The following is a 20,486-nucleotide window of genomic DNA, read 5'->3' on the forward strand; positions in this document are numbered from 1 at the left end:
TTCATCAGTTCATATCTTCAATCATTTTTCTCTCTGTATTGTCCAGTTTTCAACATCACTTAAAAATGTGCATGCCAGAACTAACAGTTATAGAACAGAACATCAACCAAGAAGCCAACATGTCCCTCTGTATCAGCCTTTACATCACTGCCAGATCTTCTGTTCTGTTGATACTTGCACTCATATCTTATCTTGAATTTGGCCCCTTGGAAGTACATTTTGCACAGAGCTTATAGCAGAGTGCTGGGCTCTTTGTTTCATGTTAGAGCTATTTTATGCAATAAAACCTCAAAATATTTATTTGGCTGAAGTTAGAGTGTAAACAATTCCCTCGTTATAATCACAATTCATCTGTGTGTTCATCCAAAAGGCTTCAATTAGTATTCATTAATTTATATGAAAATGGAGTAAAATTTAAGAACAGATTGAGAATCTCTACTATTGAGTATTTTGTAGTTTAGTCATCTGGGAATTTGTGAGACTCGGATTCAAATCCATGTTCAGGTGCAGAAGCAATGCTGAACTTGGCTTTCCCTTATGCTTGTAAATGGAGTAGCCCCACTCCTAAAGAAAATGGCTTTCGCTGCAGCCCCTTCCCCACTTTATGGGGCAATTCTGGAAAAGCGGCTCTCTGCAGTTCCAGAATTAAGACTACCTCTGTTGGAACCTGATTTAAATACTGTTTAAGATTTCCGGAGTGAGGCCTTAACTCCTTGACTAATCTTGGATACAGTGTAAATGCACAGTCCCTGTAGCGCACTTCACTCCAGTAGCATGTCGGAACAGGCTGGGTGGCACCAGCCATCCCCACGGCTTGCCAGGGTACCCAGTGTCATTTTTATTTTTACTGTGCTTCCTAGCCCTTCTGCTTTCTTGGCTAGTGGAGGGTTAACTGCTGGGAATTTTTTTTACTTTCATGCAACCATATGCGTGTTCTGGATATGTTCTCTTTTCACCCAAAATGTTATGCGGATGGGTTTTCAGGATCATCTACATCTGCCTAGTATTTCTTACAGCTTCACTGAATCAAAGCTACTGTTTATGCACAGTAATTTTAACCACGCTATTGTACGCCCAGAAATCCCAGATACGTCCTTACCACGTCTGCTGTGGCTCTGTCTAATGCTTCTGTGAAACTTGGAACACATACGCAGCAATCGTGGTAGCACACCGTAGACGCATGCATATTCTACTACAAAGTCTCTGAAATCCAGCCTTCGTCTAGGAGCAGAAATATGTAAGTAGACAGCCAGATTTGAAAGCATTGGCTGCCATCAATACAGCTATATTTACTAATAATATGCATCAAACCAACTGCAGGTACACACATGAGAGAAATCAGATACAAAATTACATGAAAAACAGCTAGAATGTCATCAATTTTGTTCAGGTGAGCCTTGATTACAGTAAGGCTGGAAGCTACTGGATGAGCAAACCTGAACACTGAACTATGACTCACAGCTTGCAGATCTGACAGCAGCTTCTGGTGGAAAAGACAGATCCCAGTCAGCTAGTTTAATCTAAAAATCATGGTCTTATGTATGCAAATGTTATGCTACACAACTGCTGGTGTTAGGATTCCAGCTCAATTTCTACAGGAGATACATTACTTCAACTAAGAAAATCAGCAGCCTTGGTCTTGTTATTCCAGGAAACTAGGTCTGTTTGGGTTTGTTATTTTGATTTGCTTTTCTTGCGTAGCAAAAATTATTAATAGGGCTGCCAATAATACTCCTTTGAAAAAAAGGATTTTACTGCAGCCAGTGAAGAGGCCTACTGAAATGCTCACGGTTCAAATTCTTTTCAAATTCTAAAGTCAGTCTGGCAGGACAGGAGATGAAGATTTACCCGGAGGTAACTGGAGCGAGACCATTTCCAAAAGTAGGGCATTGTCATGAGGTAATCTTGCCACTAGATGTTGCTATCAGTACATAAAAGGTGTAAAGCAAAAAGTTGTTTATGTGGACTTTGACAAAGGAAATCTTCAAAAATTTATCTTTTAACTGATTCAGTGAGTTCCTGTTAGGAAAATGGGACACACTGCATTGTGGTTGTGGCGTACCTAAATGGTGGCTAGATGCTACATGGAAACACAAGAGCTTATGGAATAAATTCACCTGAAATCTTGTTAGATCAAAAATGTGGATGAGAAGGACACAGGTGCTTGTTACTCCATCAAGCACGTGTACATTTTACAGGTTTGGGTGAATTAGGGGCTTGGGCTTTTTTGTTCACTTCTTGCAACATAGCAGAAGTGAGACTGCTGTTAAGGGGAAGGTACCTATAATAGTAGTCAGGAGTAGGAGAACCCACAGAACTGGGATCAGGACAAGTAAAGTACGAAGTTATTAAAGCTAGCTGCACATTTTGAGTTGCATTTTATTATTTGTTTTACAAGCATGTTTAGCATATGACATCTAGTCAGCACTTGGGCACCAAGATTCTTCTAGCAAATCCATCCGTGAATTCTGCCAGTCCCAGGAATAACTTGTGTTATCTGGACACTGTAGAAGAAGTCAAAGGAAGATGAGCCAAGCCAAACCACATCACCAAGTCACTATGAGAGGGGTTTTAAGCCTAGTGAAGAAGCGTTGAAACTATGTCTTATACACCCCAAATCCTCCATAACGGAGGGGAATCCACAGAGAAGAGGTGAGCTCGTGCAATAGATATGGCAGTCTGTGTTTCTACTTCATTAGCGAAGCATATTAGTAAACATTAAAGCACTTGGCTAATCATATGAAGCTAACAAGACCTGACTGCTGGATGCAGAATGAACCTTTACAAACCCTGCAGAAGCAGTCAGTGCTTGGTGGAGTAAGGCCTGGCTGGAATCCACCAAAATTCAGTTCAGGTTTTTCATCTGGATCAGGTGCAGAGGAAAGAAGGATTAGTTCATTTCCACAGTCTGACAAATCTTTTTCAACCTATGCTCAGCTCATGTTCTCCCCTGCCCCTGAAAGTGGAGTGGCATCAATTGCAACCCTTGCTCAGCAGAAGCAAAAATCATTAAGACTGGCCTCTACATTTTAAGGTGACGTCAGGGATTGTTTCCGGTGATGCAGATGACTGCTGGTGAAAATCTGCTTACTGGGATTCTTCTCTATCTATAGCCCAATCCTGGGTAGCAATAAGAGTGGGGAAAGGAAGCACCTGAATAATATCTCCCTCCATCTGGCCTCTGCTGATGAGGCTAATGGTGCCTGGCTGCTGAACCCAGAAGTGCACAGAGAAGCACGCAGCCTAATCTCTTTAGACAGGGCTACCTCTTCCAGCATGCTGTACTAAAAACATTACTGAAAAATAACACTACAGGAAAACATGTTGTTTTCCAACAGGCTTGAGGAAAAAGAAGGTGTTTGAGGCAAGGCTCTGTACATCCACTCTCTTTTTAAACACAGCAGTAAACTCTCGCCTTCAGTTGAAATCCATCTTCAGTAGGTGACAGTTACAACAAGCTCTCAAGTGGTGAAGTGAAAACTTCCTTGTGGTGCAGGGTTTTTTAAGACTCTAATGAAATCTAGGACATAAAGATAACAGGTGTGGCACCTTCCTAATTCTTCCTGAGCAGTCAATAGAAGGTTAGTTTTGCAGCTATGAACTTCAGGTATGTATTTTTTTTATTCTAGATGGTAAGAACTTATTGATAAGAAATGCTCTAAAGTCTGAAATGCTTTCAAAAGCCTACATGTTACTAAAAATATGCACAGATATTCATACATACTCTGTTCTCTAGAAGAGTATTTTGGAGGAAAGAGTTGTAACTTCACAGTTCAGAGGAAAGAGCAATCGTTTTTCCTTTGTGCTGGAATTGAAATGCTATGCAATATAAATACAGATGTACAAACTCATTAATCCATCATCATAGCAAATGGAAAAAAAAAAAATTATTGAAAAAGTTTTGCTGAAATTAATGGAGTTGCAACAAGAATTGATATTACTTCACTATATTCAGCTCTAATTAACTAGCTCAACATTTACTGTTGTGAAAGCAAGCATGCAATTTGACCAAAGGAATGTTTCTTTTAGTAACCAAAACCAACCAACTACAAACCTTCTGGCAGACCAGATTGGGGTTAAATTCTAACCTGATCATGCTGACACAAATGAGGGATTATGTAGGTAGCAATTGCATTCCACAAAAAAGCATATTTTTGGCATAGTTGAACACATAAAATTCATTCTTCTTGCTGATTCTTGTAACCAAGGGCAGGTATGAGTCAGTTGTCTTAAAAAGAAGTCCCCAGAAGCAATGGTCCTCAGTGTGTCTTCCTAGATTAGCAAGAATGAACAATGGAGCAAATTTATAAAACTGTTTAGAACAGGAAATTTTCTTTTTGGTAAGCTGCAAGATTTCAGATAAGGTATGTAGCCAAAACCCAAGTTCAGATCTAACAATCTTCAATAGATTTGCTAAATAAAATTACAAAATAGTGCTGCAATTAACTTGATTTTGAAACAAAATAGGATTTCTGTACATAAACATTCTGTATAAAATACCCTTTAAGTCATTAAGGCACAGATGTAAATGGGAAATTCGATGCCTACTGCCCACTTAAGCCATTAGATAGTAGATATCTAAATGGGATTATCTCTCTCCTTGATCCCAAATATTTATGTTACCCTGTATTTGTTTCTCAGTCTAATCTTAGTGTATTTGTACTAACTGAGATGAATTTTTGTCTAGTGGTATTCTGGGCAAATTTCAGGAAAACATTGACGTGGATGATGACACTGCTCTCTTATTTCATTTATGGTGGTAAATCGTCAAGAATTGTAGCAGGGCAGGGGAACTGTCAGTTTGCTTATCCATTTGTCCTTGACTTGGCTGGGATAGAATTAAATTTATTCCTAGGAGCTGGTACAGTGCTGTGTTTTGGATTTAATGTGAGAATAATGTTAATAACACACTGATGTTTTAGTTGTTGCTAAGTAGCTCTTATCCTAAGTTAAGGATTTTTTTGGTTTCCCGTGCTCTGCCAGCGAGGAGGTGCACAAGAAGCTGGGAGCGAGCGTGGCCAGGACAGCTGACCTGAAGTAGCCAAAGGGATATTCCATACCATAGGATGTCATGCCCAGTATAGAAACTGGGGGGAGTTGGCTGGGGAGGAGTCACTGCTCGGGCACTAGTCAGCGGGTGGTGAGCAGTTGTGTTGTGCATCACTTGCCTTTTCTTGGGTTTTATCTCTTTTTTACTTGTCATATTCCATTACTATTATTATTATTATATTTTATTGTTGTTATTATTGTATTATATTATACTTTATTTTAGCTATGAAACTGTTCTTATCTCAACCCACAAATTTTACTTTTGTTTTCTAATTCTCCTCCCCATCCCACTCACTGGGAGGGGGGAGGAGCAAGCAAGCAGCTGTGTGGTGCTTAGCTCTGGCTGCGGTTAAACCACAACACCATTTCATGCTCCCCGTTATCACCATCATGTCTCAGTAACTGTCGGAACAGGATCAAGGGGCATCATAAGGAAGGAAGCAAGACAGAGACAGCTTCAGAAACTGGCAACAACTTGTGTGTGCAGCCAAGTGAGTGTATGGTTAGGTCCCTTCCAACCCAAACCATTCTGTGATTCTATCATTCTATGATGTAAGTTAAAAATATGCAACCAATCAAAATATCTGAAAACCCAGATTCTTGAATCAGTGATGTCACCAAGAGCCTCGTACCGTCCCTGACTATTACCCACTGCTGTTGTTTCATGTCGGCACCAGTGATACAGCCAGGAGCAGCCTGAGGAGCATCAAGAAGGACTACAGAGCCCTGGGAGCAGCGGCAAGGGACTCTGGAGCACTGGGAGTTTTTTCATCAATCTTCCCGGTCAAAGGGGTTTCAAAGGACCGGTCAAATCCGGCAAATCAACAACTGGTTACAGGACTGGTGCCACATCCAGGGGCTCAGCTACTTCGACCACGGGACTCGCTTTGAGAAAACTGATCTGCGGGGGACTGGTGGGGTCTATCTGTCAGAGAAAGGGAAAAGCATCTTCGGTCATAGGCTTGCCCAGCTGGTGAAGAGGCTTTAAACTAAAGTTGCCGGGAGGGGAGAATCTCGATCCATCCCACTTCTCCCAGCTTGATGTCAGTGCCTGCAATAGATGCCCAGAGCCTGGAGAGGGGTCACCACTCAGCAGGAGAGCACCTGAAGAACAGCACTGTCCAGTTAGTCAGTTCATTGGGGCCCAACTTAAATGCCTCTATGCAAACGCATGTAGTGTGAGGAATAAACAAGAGGAGGGTAGAGATGTGCACATGCCTGCGGGGCTGTGATCTTACTGGCATCACAGAGACATGGTGGGATGGCTCCTATGACTGGAGAGTTGGAATGGAAGGATACAGGCTCTTTAAGGACAGACAGGGGACACAAGGAGTGAGGGTTGCCCTCTACGTCAGTGACTGGCTGGAGTGCATGGAGCTCTGCCTGGGGGTGGATGAGGAGCCAACTGAGAGCTTATGGGTCAGGACTAAAGGGAGGGCAGGGATAGGTGACATTATAATGGGGGTCCACTACAGGCCACCCCCCCAGGAAGACCAAGCAGATGAGACCCTCTATAGACAGATAGGAGCAGCCTTGTGTTCATAAGCCATGGTCCTCATGGGGGACTTCAACCACCCTGACATCTGTGGAGGGACAACACTGAAGCACATAAGTAATCCAGGAGGTTCTTCAAATGTGTTGATAACTTCCTTCTCCAAGTGACAGAGGTGCTATGCTGGTCCTTGTTCTCACCAACAAAGAGGGGCCGGCGGGGAGTGTGGACCTCAAGGGCAGCCTTGGCTGCAGTGACCCTGAACTGGTGCAGTTCAAGATCACGAAGGCGGTGAGAAGGGAGCACAGCAAGCTCACTACCCTGGACTTCAGGAGAGCAGATTTTGGCCTCTTCAGGGATCTGCTTGACAGAGTAACATGGGATAAAGCCCTGGAGGGAAGAAGGGCCCAAGAAAGCTTGATAATATTCAATGATCACCTCCAAGCTCAGGAGCGATGCCTCCAGTCAAAAAGGAAGTCAGGTAAGAACGCCAGGAAGCCTGCATGGATGAACAAGGAGCTCCTGGACAAAGTCAAGCATAAAATGGAAGCTATAGAGAATGGAAGCAAGGACAGGTAGCCTGGGAGGAATACAGAGAAACTCTGTGTAGCCAGGGATCAGGTTAGGAAAACCAAAGCCCTGATAGAATTAAATCTGGCCCGGGACATCAAGAGCAACACAAAATGCTTTTACAGGTATGTCAGTGATAAAAAGGAAGACTAGGGAAAATGTGGACCCTCTACAGAAAGAAATGGAAGACCTGATCACCCAGGATATGGAGAAGGCTGAGGTACTCAACAACTTTTTTGCAACAGTCTTCACCAGCAGGTGCTCCAGCCACACTGCCCAAGACACAGAAGGTAAAGGCAGGGATTGGAAGAAGGAAGAACTGCCCACTATAGGAGAAGATCAGGTTCAAGACCATCTAAGGAACCTGAAGGAGCACAGGTCCACAGGACCTGGTGAGATGCATCTGCAGGTCCTGAGGGAACCAGCGGATGAAGTGGCTAAGCCACTATCCATCATATTAGAGAAGTTGTGGCAGTCTGGTGAAGTTCCCTCTGACTGGAAATGGGGAAACATAACCCCCATTTTTAAAAATGGAAATAAAGAAGACCCCGGGAACCACAGGCCAGTCAGTCTCACCCCTGTGCCTGGCAAGATCATGGAGAGGATCCTCCTGGAAACTGTGCTAGGACACATGGAAAATACAGTGATTGGTGACAGCCAACATGGCTTCACTAAGGGCAAACTGTTCCTGACAAATTTGGTGGCCTTCTACAACAGCGTTGCAGTGTTCATAGATAAGGCAAGAGCAATTGACGTCATCTACCAGGACTTGTGCAAAGCTTCTGACGCCGTCCCACACAACATCCTTGTCTCTAAATTGGAGAGACATGGATTTGATGGATGGACCACTTGGTGGATAAGTAATTGGCTGGATGGTCGCACTCAGAGAGTTGCAGTCAACACCTTGATGTCCAAGTGGAGAGCAATGATGAGTAGCATTCCTCAGGGATAGGTATTGGGACCAGCGCTGTTTAATATCTTTGTCGTCAACACAGACAGTGAGATTGAGTGCAACCTCAGCAAGTTTGCTGACGACACCGAGCTGTGTGGAGGGGTTGACACACTGGAGGGAAGGGATGTGTCGTCCAGAGGGACCTGAACACACTGGAGAGGTGGGCCCGTGCAAACCTCATGGAGTTCAACAAGGCCAAGTGCAAGGTCCTGCACATGGGTCAGGGCAATCCCAAGCACAAATACAGGCTGGCCAATGAGTGGATTGAGAGCAGCCCTGGGGAGAAGGACTTGGGGGTACTAGTGGATGAAAAACTGGACATGACCCAGCAATGTGCGCTCACAGCCCAGAAAGCCAACTGTGTCCTGGGCTGCATCAAGAGAAGTGTGGCCAGCAGGGCGAGGGAGGGGATTCTCCCCTTCTGCTCTGCTCTCGTGAGACCCCCCTGCAGTGCTGTGTCCAGCTCTGGGGCACCAACATCAGGACACACACCTACTTGAGCGGGCCACAAAGATGCTCAGGGGGCTGGAGCACCTCCCCTGTGAGGACAGGCTGAGAGAGTTGAGCGGGTTCAGCTGGAGACGAGAAGGCTCCGGGGAGACTTTAGAGCGGCCTCCCAGGACTGAAAAGGGCTACAGGAAAGGTGGGGAGGGACTCTTGATCAGGGAGTGTAAGGAGAGGATGAGGGTTAACAGTTTTAAACTGAAAGAGGGTAGAGTTAGATTAGGTACAAGAAAGAAATTCTTCCCTGTGAGGGTGGTGAGGCCCTGCCACAGGTTGCCCAGAGAAGCTGTGGCTGCCCCCTCCCTGGAAGGGTTCAAGGACAGGTTGGACGGGGCTTTGGGCAACCTGGGCTAGTGGAAGGTGTCCCTGCCCATGGCAGGGGGGTTGGGACTAGATGGTCTTTAAGGTCCCTTCCAACCCAAACCATTCTATGATTCTATGATATGATTCTATGATTCTGAAACCCGAAGTATTCCACTTTTCCACCTCTGATGTGGCATTTGACATATATTTGACTTATTGCTGAACATATAAAGTAAAATCTGTAATTCCATCTCAACTGCTCAGGACTTGTGGTCTGTTTTATACTACAAATAAAAAGTGATTGGGAAAGAATCCAAGATTAATTTTATAGAAGTTACTTCTAATGGTTTTCACTGATTGCACTACCATGCAATTTCTACTTGCCCAAAAATCAAGAGCTGTCAGGGGAAGCTTGCATAAAGACTGCAAGATAGGGACTAAACCTGTGAACAACTACTAGTACAATGAGAAATACTAATTGACTACAACAGGAACTCCCACAGGGTATAGTAAAGCTTCTTTTGGAGGCAGTGAAGCACAGAAAAGCCAGATGTTCTCATATGATAGCATTAGGCACCTTGAACTCTAGAGATGTAGGCTCTAAGTACTCTGTTTGTCTACAGTCCTGATCTTGTTTATTCTCTCAAGCATGGCATACACAAAATATTCTCAGAAAAATATTATTTAGTCCTGGGATTAGGATATTCTGTGTGTGGTGTGGACCACAAGGGTGGTCCATGCATCAGGCTGTGGTGGAGAAGGTGGTCCCTAGGTAGTCACGACCCATACACTGATTGCACACATTTAAACCACATCCTACAAGTATTTTGCTGTACATATCCTCACAGATGGTGCTGATTTCCTGGAGACGTGATTTTTCATAGGTAAATTTAGTAGATCCAAACCCCGTATCTCAATCTCTATCAAGGAACCATAGGCTTGTGCATTCATATGCAGTCTTACTAAAGCTATAACCACAGTAAACAGAGGTAGGAGGTAAGTGACTTCAAGGGGTCAATGCAATCACAAGGGAGTTCATGTCTTGGTGGTGCTTGAGAGTTGTCACAACTTCACCCAACTCAGGAGTTCTGCTGTAGCCGGGCAAGGTCTTGTCAGAGAAAGAGCCATGAACAGTCATCTTTCCACACGGCGTTGCTTACCAGTCAGGAACGATTCCTTTGTTTGATTTCATCCCTAGGAATGGAAGTCTGCAGTAGCTTTACTACAGGTAACCATCATCTGTCCTTCAGCTCAGAGGCCTGAGGTGGAGACATCAAACAGGAAGAAGAGATGGAATGAAAATCATTGTAGCAGGGTTATGCTAGATCACACCACCAACCGTATGCTGAAGGGACCGCGATGAAATGCTTTGACACATCTGAGAAAGACCCCAGGACATCAGGGACCTTCTGACAGTCATGAACGGTGTCAGCAATGTGCCAAGCACACCTCTCTCAGCAGAAATTTTCATTGCAAAGTAAGGCAGGCAGTAAGGCAGCCATGTGAGCAAACCATCAAAAGGTGAGTCCTAAATTAACTCAACCAAGAGCTCCAAAGGAGAAGATAATGTTTTTGCCAGTCACTCATCTAATCTTTCTAATTTCATAGGAGTATGGGAGAGAAAAAAGGTGATTTCATTTTCTCTTACCTTTCAACTGAATCAGCATTTGTATTCTGTTCAGGTGCTACTTTTGCATAACTCAGGGGCAGATTTAGACCCACAACTGGGCCTACAGTACTGAGCCACAATATAATGTAATTTGTGTGTCTAGGGTAAAAAAAACAACAAAAATCCACCATAAACATGTTATCCCAACCTCTTCTGAATTGCAGACACACTTGACAGTCATAAAATAACTCCAGATGGGGCTATCCCTTCACTTTATCTATACCAGATGTATTTTAACTTTCAGCCCTTAGGTGACAATCCAGAATCTTATTCTGTTTGGACCAAGGAAGTTGTTTTGACCATTTCCACTTCCTGGCTGATTTACTTTATCTGCACTGCACAACGCCTTGCAAGGCACAGTAGTGTGTCTCACCTGTTCTGTTTCTGTGAACTGGTCAGTATAGGAGACATGAATTCATTAGTCCGGCAGGGGTGCAGAACAAAATATGGCTGCCCAAGTAAGGGGTGCTCCTAAGAAGGAATATCAGTTGTTTTATTATACAAGAAAAACAAAAAAGACACCATATGCATTTGAAAAAAGCAAAGCAGGGTCCAATTAATCCTTGACACAACTCTTCTCATTTCAGAATCTAACCAACATTGCTCTTTTACTGATAGTCGTTGACAAATTAATATTTGAGACCATATTCTCCTATCTTAAAAGGGAAATAAGATCACCAACCAGGTTATGCCACCGTTTTAGTTAAAATGTAATGGTTTGCAAAAGTAACTCAAGCTACTCTATCAGCATTACCCGAATGCAAGTAGGCAAAGCTACTGTATAAACAAGTACCTGATCAAATGTAACACATGAAACAAACCCGCTCCATGGAAAAGTTCTTTAACAACCTTGACCCCTTATCCTTCCAAAACAGTGCTGCGAAGTAAATTTAATTTGGAGCCTGTGAGGTGGAGCAAGAAGGAAGAAGAGCTCTCAAGGTGGCTTTAACTTCCACTAGGTGGCTTATCCTTATTTTAGGCTATTCTACAGCAAAATGATCTAAAACAGTTCTTCAAGAAGCCCAGTCAAAACTATCCTGAGGAAAAGAAGAAAATCATTTAGTGACAGTTAAGTTTGCAGACAGACACACTCCCTACAACATGGTAAGACTGTCTGTTCCTCTCCACACGGCACACAGTGCTGCTGAAAACTCAATCCAACGCTCCATAAAGCTTTCACTTTCATCTCCAGCACACACTTAAACAGAAAACGTGTTCTGACTTAATCAAGCTTGCACTCAATGCATAACGGTGATCTCATCAGCTCTTACACGGGTGATATCACGAGATCAGCATATCTGACTGTCTCACGCACCATGCCCTAGGGAAGTGATTTTCCTTTAATGCTGCTGAGGTCACTGCTAGCACTTCTGCACCAAAATAAACAAATCCTACCTCATCCCCATGCACAAGAAGGGACATACAGCACAGCAGGGAATGGCTAGAAAGGGATTCCAGGCAAGGAAGATGTCAAATATGAAACAAACACCATGATAGCCTGTTTACAGCTGAGCACAGACTGTGTTTGGATGCCGCTAAGCCCAGGGCTCTGCCAGAGCTGCGAAGCACACAATGCAAGGCAGCGGGGTGGGGAGAGGCAGGCATGGACCACGACCAAGAAAACAGCAGGATCACCACCTCTGCATGGCATTCCCAGTTCAGCCATGTGAGCCTGGTCCACTGCACTATGCTACTCACCAGAGACCAACTACGACGATTAACATGATAGGTGTTTTATCCTGGGTAAAGGCCCTTTTCCTTAGATGTGCTTCTTGTGATGGCTATGTTTCCCAATAGTGAAGAAGAAATACTAAATTGATGCTCCAACACAGATTTCCCTTGTCCAAGCTGATACAGTTGTAGCCAGAGTCCCCTAATTCTGTGATGGCATTTTATCTTAGCATGTAGTAAATTGCCTGCACCGAAGAGAAGATGCTTACAAAGTCTTCCTGCTACACAGTGAAAACTCTTTCTCTAACCCCTTACCTAGAAACAAAAAACAAATCCTGGCCTGTCATGTTCAGCAAATAGGACATGTTCTATATTATTAAATATTGAACAGGGTCTCTTACAGCTGAAGGACACTTGGTTCTTATGCTGAAGATGTACTCCTGAGGATCAATCATTTTATGACATTGCAGTTGCAAACAGATAACTTGCACAAGAATGCTACCATCTGCTGTTGGTAAAAGTGAACTGATGTTCTTTTCCATTGAGAAAAAGTGGCAGTTTGTATTAAAAATCCTTTCTAATTAGCTGCTAGTTTAAATCAGCTTAGGTCTCCAAATAATTCTAGAAAATACATAGATTGTGCCAATGGTATTCCTCAAAGATAGCAAAAAAAAAAAAAAAGATAGTTAACAATATTTACAAAACTACTAAGCAAAGGGAAAAAAAAAAAAGGAGACTAGGCAGCAATTTCAGCCAACTCCCTTACACAGAGAGAGTGTAAAGAGGTAGCACACACTCCCAAAAAGAGCAGCAAAGATAAACTGGGCTTTAAGTGATTTAGCACTCTGAACAAGGCATAAGGATAATTCCCAAAGCTGAATATTGAGCTTGAAGTCATTCCAAATCATTCTGTCACCTGGTATTTGATTCTATCCTGCACTTCTTGCTTCAGGAAACCACCAGTGAGTGACAAATGGAGGGCAGATTTTATTTCTTTAAATAGTTTACTAACTTTACATTGTACATCCTTCTTCTTTTAGTCCTTCCCCTTCTTACATGACAGAGTGACACCAAAAAAAATTCCCAAACTCTAACAATTAAATGTCCTTATGAAAAACCAAAGTGCATTGCTACTCAGCTTTTCAAAAGGGTAACATCCTTGGTCCCACCATCATTGGCATCAATATCTGTAACTTATGTGCATGTTATAGAGGTGACATTTGTTCACACTCCAAATTCCCTGCAATCCCTACTCCATTCTTTTTGAACAGGTGGAAAGGCTCTTTCTTCCCCTCCAGATCCACCAGATGTAAAGGGAGAGGTTTTTGCTACAGGACCCAGCCATCAGCTTCTGGGTTGATATGAAGGCTGTGAGGACAATTGGTCTTGGTTAGTCAAACCCTCTTCCTAGCTTGTCTCCTTTTCTTCGAATTATCAAGGGTTGCTTCCTACACATCCTGAAGTAACAGCTGTGCCAGGGTAGTGTAAATCTCACTATAATACACAGAATTTTGAATGGCAACAATGAAATGATCCAGGGTTTAGTTCAACTCATGCTGCTCCTTGGCCGGGCTTTGAGAATGGCATGTGCACTAAATCTGCATGTCTGCACATTCAGAAAAATCTGCTTTGGTTTCCATTTATCATGGTATTTTTGAAAACTGAACACTATCAATTATTTGGTTACCTCTAATCCAGGAAATTTAAATTCATTATTACACAGATCCTTCAGCACTGAAAGTCCACACGCGTGATCTCATGCAAAACAGCTGTGTCCAAAGTCAGAATTTTGCAATAAGCTTGCTGCATATACCTTCCTTTCCCTAAACAAAAAGCATGGAAGTGCAAGAATGCCATGCTGTTTATTCAAAACCTGAAAGACAGGGATATGTCACACATGGATAGGATAACCAGAAAAGCACAAGCGATTAAAAGAAATCTTGAGCCAAGACCCATTAAGCAGCAGCCTCTAAAAAGCAAAAAGGCTGAGGCAGGGAAGAAGAGCTGTTGAGCATCAGGGAAAACACTCTGAGAGCATCAGATCTGATTCAGTCAAATCCTAAATTCCAAACCCTGTATATAATGGCATCCCCACGAGGCTTTAACATATAGTGAAGGTTAAATCACTGACACAGCAGCTCTGAGGAGGAAGTACTGGACAGCTGCCAATAAAAATGCAAGAGTTATCAAAGCCCTGAATGATTTCAGAATTGGTAATGGGCTACAGAGCCTTTACACTGCCAGGTCACCAGTTCAGATTTGGCTTGGGCTGGAGGTAGCTAGAACTCAGCACTGCACAAGAGCTGTATACGCAATTGTCAGGTTTTGCACGAGGTACCATTAATTAGTGCCCTTGCTGGTAGTCACTGCAGATGAGTCTGGAACTGAAGATGGTGGTTTATCTTGTCACCGTAGGGAGCTGTCCCTGTAGGTCAGCTCTGAAGTCAGGAAAAGCAGGAAACTGTTGCTCATGGCAGACCCTGAGAGAGGGCTGTGCATCTGCAGTACGACAAATCCCAAGTCCTTCTCAAACACTATCAAAAATGTGAGAATGAATGAAAGTTTGTGCTGCATCAGCTCCATGAGCATATTTACTACGTGCTGCAGCCATCTGGTGGAAGGATGATATTCCACATGCAGTGAAATGTATCCTGAGCAAAATACTAGGGCAGCAATACTAGCCTTCAGCCAGCCTGATCCATAAACCAGTTAGATGAAAAATCTAAAGTCCTGTTGGGACTTCATGCAAAAAAAAAACCCACTTTAAATAGTATAAAAGAGTCTTCGCACTCTTAGTTTACAATTAATCTTCTTCAAATCGGTTATGTGGAAATGCACTTTAGAGAGTAACATGTGAGAGTTTCAAGTCAATTCTCACAATTATTCACTGGCATCGTGCAGCAAGAACCCATTTGCAGGTTGCCCAGAACTCTTCTGGACAGTAGTACACTGACACACAGTTTATTTGAAATCAACAGCATTATTTTCTTGTTTCTATCTATGAGGCTGATTCGTAACGCTGTCTGTTCAGCACCGTACACTGCAGTCCATCATACATCTGCATATCCCTCAGAGTCTGACCCAACTTTCATGGAAAATAAATTTTTTACAGGCAGCAACTAGCTCCATTGAATTTGAAAGCTCAAAATGTTGCTTCATTTATTTTCTGTAGAAGGACCTCTTTACTAGGAGGCTTCAAGAAAGATTTGTAAGGATGTTCTGTACCCATTTCTGTAGCCGTTACCTCAACTCCTCCCATACAAAACCATGCAAGAGACAGGTGGATGAAAGGTGTGAAATGTTTCATTGGGTAGTTTGAAAATTAATGTAGTTTTGTGTAGGAATGCTACACAAGATTGAATGTGACTGAGTACTGGCAGCACAACAGCTTACTATTAATTAGCTGTGCAGATATAACCACCTGTGCACTGGTGCTGAGTTGCCTCAGTTGTGAGGTTAAACTGGTGACCTTAAACCCCTTCCACTGATGTTTATGTTAAGAGAGTGTGCCTGAGCCCTCAGCAGCAACAACAAAATATGAATGCTACAGGCTCCCAGAGAACTGGAAAACATTTCAGTTGAGCAGCAGCTTTTCCTATGTGGCATAAGAAGGCCTCTTCCCATAATGTCCATCAGAAATGTGAAGGCTTGATCAACCATCCTTCACCTGTCATCACTGACTAATGAAACTGGACGGTCCCTCACAGGGTCATCAAGAGTTACAATGTGAAAAACTAACTTCATCCCCTCTCCTGTGCAGTGCCTACAGCACAGTGAAATGTTAAGACATTAATCTGGACAGTGGCAAAGATTGGGTAGTGCCCAAGTACAAGTTTAATTACGTCTAAAACTTCCATCAGATTGCATTATGTCCATTTATCAAGCACTCCATATAGGAAATACTATCCATGTCAGATTTAAATTAAAAATAAACATTACTTCAGGTAACGGGTAATTGCCTGTAGGTATCTGTATTATGCTCTGCTCTTCTGTTCCCCAGCCAGCAGGTATTTTGTTGTCAGTACATCTCTTGTAACAGCACCATTTATTTTCTCTGTCATAACTGGAGCTCTTCCAGTAGTAATGGCTTCTATTTTCTCCATTGCTACATTAAACTGCCTTCAAGCATCCATCATAACATTTATGGTCTCTCCATTTATGATAGTGCAAGGGATTTGTGCCCAAAACAGCCTTTTCCCCAATCCAGTTTGCATGATGTTGCTTTGCAAAAATAAATTCATGGAGGGGTGTCAAAACTTTTATGCACAAATACCACAGCCAGGACCAATTCTTCTCAGACATTTTCCCATCAGTGATCACAAACCCATTCATTAGGTCAGAAAAAGAAGGCAGGATTAACAAAACATGTCCCCCATAATCTCTTCCACTTAGGAAAACAGAAATAGTGATGCAATGAATAAAGAAGTTACACGCTCTTCCCTTTTCACCAATTTTTGACCACGCTTACTGAAACAAATGCCTGTTTTTAAGTAAAAATCCTTTACTCAAGATTATGATACTATCGGTATTTTATGTTCTTGAATTCGCAGACTATCTTCTTTTTCATTCCTTATTTTTATATAAATCAATAATAACTTATGTGTTAATAAAATCTAACTCTACTCATTCAGAAAGAAAGTAATAAAATTTTGCTCTTCAGATTGACTTTGTCACACAACCAGAACAGTACACATGGAACTTAAACTGTGTTGAGCTTGAGGTCAAAGGGACTACTTTATGCTTAAATTACGCATGTGCTCAGGTTCAGGTGTAAAAAGTGAGGAACCTTTTTATGAATGAAGGCTAGGGACACTTTAAGCCTGAGCACTGAAGCCGGATGAGTATATGCATGTTGTGTTTACAAGAACCAGTAACAGTGCCTGCAAAGGCAACAGGACAGCAACAACTGTCACAAGAAAAATGTTCCAAACTTCTCTCTCTCCCCTTCTCCTCACAGAAGATTTTCCTCTAATAATGGAATTACTACAACAGCAACTCTATTACTATGGAACCACTATGTTGCAGGCGCAGTGTTAAGGAACTGTAATTACACAGGGAACTTCTATCATCCTGATAGAAGGTATAGATCATAGTAATAAAGCTGTTGTTAGGATACTAATTGTATAGGGCTTCTCCATCCTACTGACATAGGTCACAACATTTCTATTAATGCAGCCATTTCATGAAAATAATGTTGTAGTAATAAGATTGGTATTGGTTACAGAGAAATTATAATTAAAAAAAAATTCAGAGAGGGCAAAATGGCTGTTGAAAGAAATGTGCTTGCTGTAATAGCCATCAGCTCCAAAAAGCCTAAAAAAAAGTCATCAACTCAAAAAAAGCCATTTATCCTAGTGGGCATGTGATACGGTTTATTATCTGGGACAGATAACATATTTATAGTCACCTTGATTTCAATTTACAAGCAGAAGGCAAGTCATCCTACTGATATAACTGAGGAAAGTTTCTATAACTTTGCCATAAAATCCAGAGAAGCACTCCCACTGCTAAGCCCATTGAAGATGAAAAAAACAACTTCTGTCCGTAACGGGTGCTGAAGAATGACTATGAAGTACAACTACCACTGTTCTCCTTCATTTTCTTAGACAATCAAAATAAATCTGCAATGGTACTGAGCAAGGGAAAACTTGAAGGGACCCTGATGAGACAAAGAAGTGCAAACTAGACCAAAAAAGCAAATTTCTGTCATTACTGAACCTGTTTTTGGAAGAGAAGGCTGCAGAGGGATTTTGATTTATGCTCAAGTTCTTCTTTGCAGACAAGCAGTTGCAATTGCCCTTATGATTTAATGTATCTGCTCCCTGTGTATTTCGAAAGACATACCAACTAACTTTAGTGAAAAGTTTTTATTAATACTTTCACTACTACTAACCCCACACAGCCAGCTAAGCTATATCCTATCCTCTTTCATCAAATATGAAGTCCAGGCTGAAGAGGCAATTAATCAAATGGCCAAGTTTTTCTGAGAAAAATGGAGTTGCTTTGGCAGATCCTACAACACAAACCCTATGAAGACACTTAACGCAGTCAGGATTTCTTTAAGACGAACGACACCTACCACTTTGTACTTGCTGTTTCAAATCCACCATGGCCACGAAGGTGGAAATGCAGGTTCTGAAGAAACAAACACTTCGTGGCACAAACTGCTCTTTTCGTAAAGGACATCATAAAACCCTGCTAATGTCATTAAGCCTGGCTGATCACAGCCTGAATGCCACCTCTTTACTACAGCTGGCAATAAAACTGTCTTTTCCTTCGGACCGAGCTCTGGCCCCCATGCTCCATGCACACATCACTTCTACATTGCTAACTTATTGCTACTTATATTGACAGCTGCAGCTTCTGCTGAATGTGACAGCTAAATATGTCTACAGTTTGATGCCACAAAAACATCAATCTTGCTCTTCCATTTTTAAAGCTATCAGAACTATCAGGGTGCATCCAAAACAGGAACAATATCCACAATCTTTGAAGACAGCTTTACTTCTCCTGTATAATGCACAGTGCAAGTTAGAAAGTCACAGACAAAGCCAGTTTGCCAGAAGTAAAGAGTGTTCAAGGGTGGCAGATGGAAATGGGTTTAAATCAGAAGTTTTACTTTAGTTTACATCTTTAGGCCCTTCCTATTTTAGGTGTATTCAAAAGATAAATATATTCCCCATATAATGATTTCTATAACTATGAGAATGATAACAACAGAGAAGACTACCATAAGACATGATGTACATATGCACTTTTTGTGCAGAGCTAACTCATTATTGTTATACTTGATACTACAGAATACAAAATATAATAACAAAATGACCAAGACCTATTTCATATTTTATTCCCCAAATCTGCCTAATTTTAGAATAATTACCATTTTGAGGCGGTGGTGATCCTTTTTTACAATTTATAACTTTTTTTTTAAGCTGTTAATAGCTAATACAGGAACATTAATCAAGAATAGCCAACAGTGCTGATATATATTTATACAGTTATATATTTATATATTGTTATATTTTTATTTTATTGTTATTTTTATTGTTATATTTTTACTTTTTAAAATTTATATACATATATAAATAATTGAATTGAATTATTAATTTCAAGAACCAGAGGAATCAAAGCACTAGGTGACGCTCAGACAAAACTGTGTTTTTAAAGCTTAAACTCTCACAAGCATGTAAGTTGCATTTAGGATTCTTTAAGAAAACTTTATAGTTAAAAATTGGCAGGTCCATAGTTATATTGTCAAGAAATGGCATCCCAGCCATTTTCCTCAGAAAATAAACAGATGATTCTTCTTCCATGCTTGCCAAAATAAGATTAATTCAGTTGTCACCATTTTAGTTATGTAGCATATAGTCTTAATTAATTACTATTTAAAATCTGTTCTTAAGTTAAAAGATTCATCTAAGGTGCAAAACTGAACGATCCAACAAGCTGTGTAAGTATGGAAAAGATATTGGAGACAGATTTCCTACCCTGATTAAAAAATGGTAAATTAAGAAAAAAAAATCGATACTGGCATTTGACAAATGTGCCCTGAAAGGGTTCATTTTATAATCCCAGGAATTCCTGGACAAAAAGATACTGGGAAGAGAGATTTCACAAGACTTTTGTGTTTGAAATACTGTAACCAGCAAATGGGATGGCATATATTCCTACCTCCTCCTTACAGTTTATCAAGAAGGCAGTATGAGTGATAGCTATAACAGTCAGAGACAGACAATTACCACAAGGTAATGAATGGAAAGCAAATTTCTGCTGCAGCAGAGCAACAGAACACTAATTTAACTATATCAAATATAAGGAGGCAATGACGTGTCCACAGAAGTGTGATTCAACCCTCATTTTGAGTTCAGGCCAAAGGAAGACTTTCTTTGTTCCTCATCTCTCCCTGTAGAGGCAGATGTCTGTGCTCTCCTCCTCCAGTCAAAGCATCTTATATTACCTATCATTTGAAATAACATTTGTTGGACTAAGTACTCTGAATCACTGTTGAAACTGATTATCCAGTGTTCCTGCACAGACACAGTTGGACTGTCAATGTTCACGGTAATTCTCCTAAAGACAGACTCAATATAATGCTACAAACTTCGTACTACCTAAAAGTCAATTCTGTCACAAGTTTGCCCAAGTTATTTACGGATCTCTATAGGCAGCCTGTAGAGTTAGAGGTCTGAACAGGGATTGGCAACCACCAGAACAGTAACTGCTGGCATGACAAAGGCGGGCAACAGAAAACGCCAAAAGGACAGTGAAACTGTCTC

General features: G+C 41.6%; 1 protein-coding gene across 4 annotated transcripts in view; it reads right to left on the reverse strand.

Annotated features, from left to right (window-relative positions):
• Positions 1 to 2,349: 2,349 nt before the first annotated feature.
• The window catches only part of ATG10 (autophagy related 10), an 89,263-nt gene continuing 71,126 nt past the window's right edge, over positions 2,350 to 20,486 (reverse strand). For 2 of the 4 annotated variants that reach the window (XM_074812068.1, XM_074812069.1), the window contains 3 exons: positions 10,913 to 11,010; positions 10,519 to 10,638; positions 2,350 to 10,129 (listed from right to left, as the gene is read on the reverse strand). In XM_074812068.1, the coding sequence (XP_074668169.1) occupies positions 10,117 to 10,129; positions 10,519 to 10,638; positions 10,913 to 11,010 (231 nt within the window). In that variant the 3' untranslated portion in view covers positions 2,350 to 10,116. The remainder of the gene's footprint in view (positions 10,130 to 10,518; positions 10,639 to 10,912; positions 11,011 to 20,486) is intronic. The other 2 variants (XR_012621559.1, XR_012621560.1) reach the window with 2 other exon arrangements.

Source organism: Strix aluco, chromosome Z (assembly GCF_031877795.1).
Source record: "Strix aluco isolate bStrAlu1 chromosome Z, bStrAlu1.hap1, whole genome shotgun sequence".
Lineage (NCBI taxonomy): Eukaryota > Metazoa > Chordata > Aves > Strigiformes > Strigidae > Strix > Strix aluco.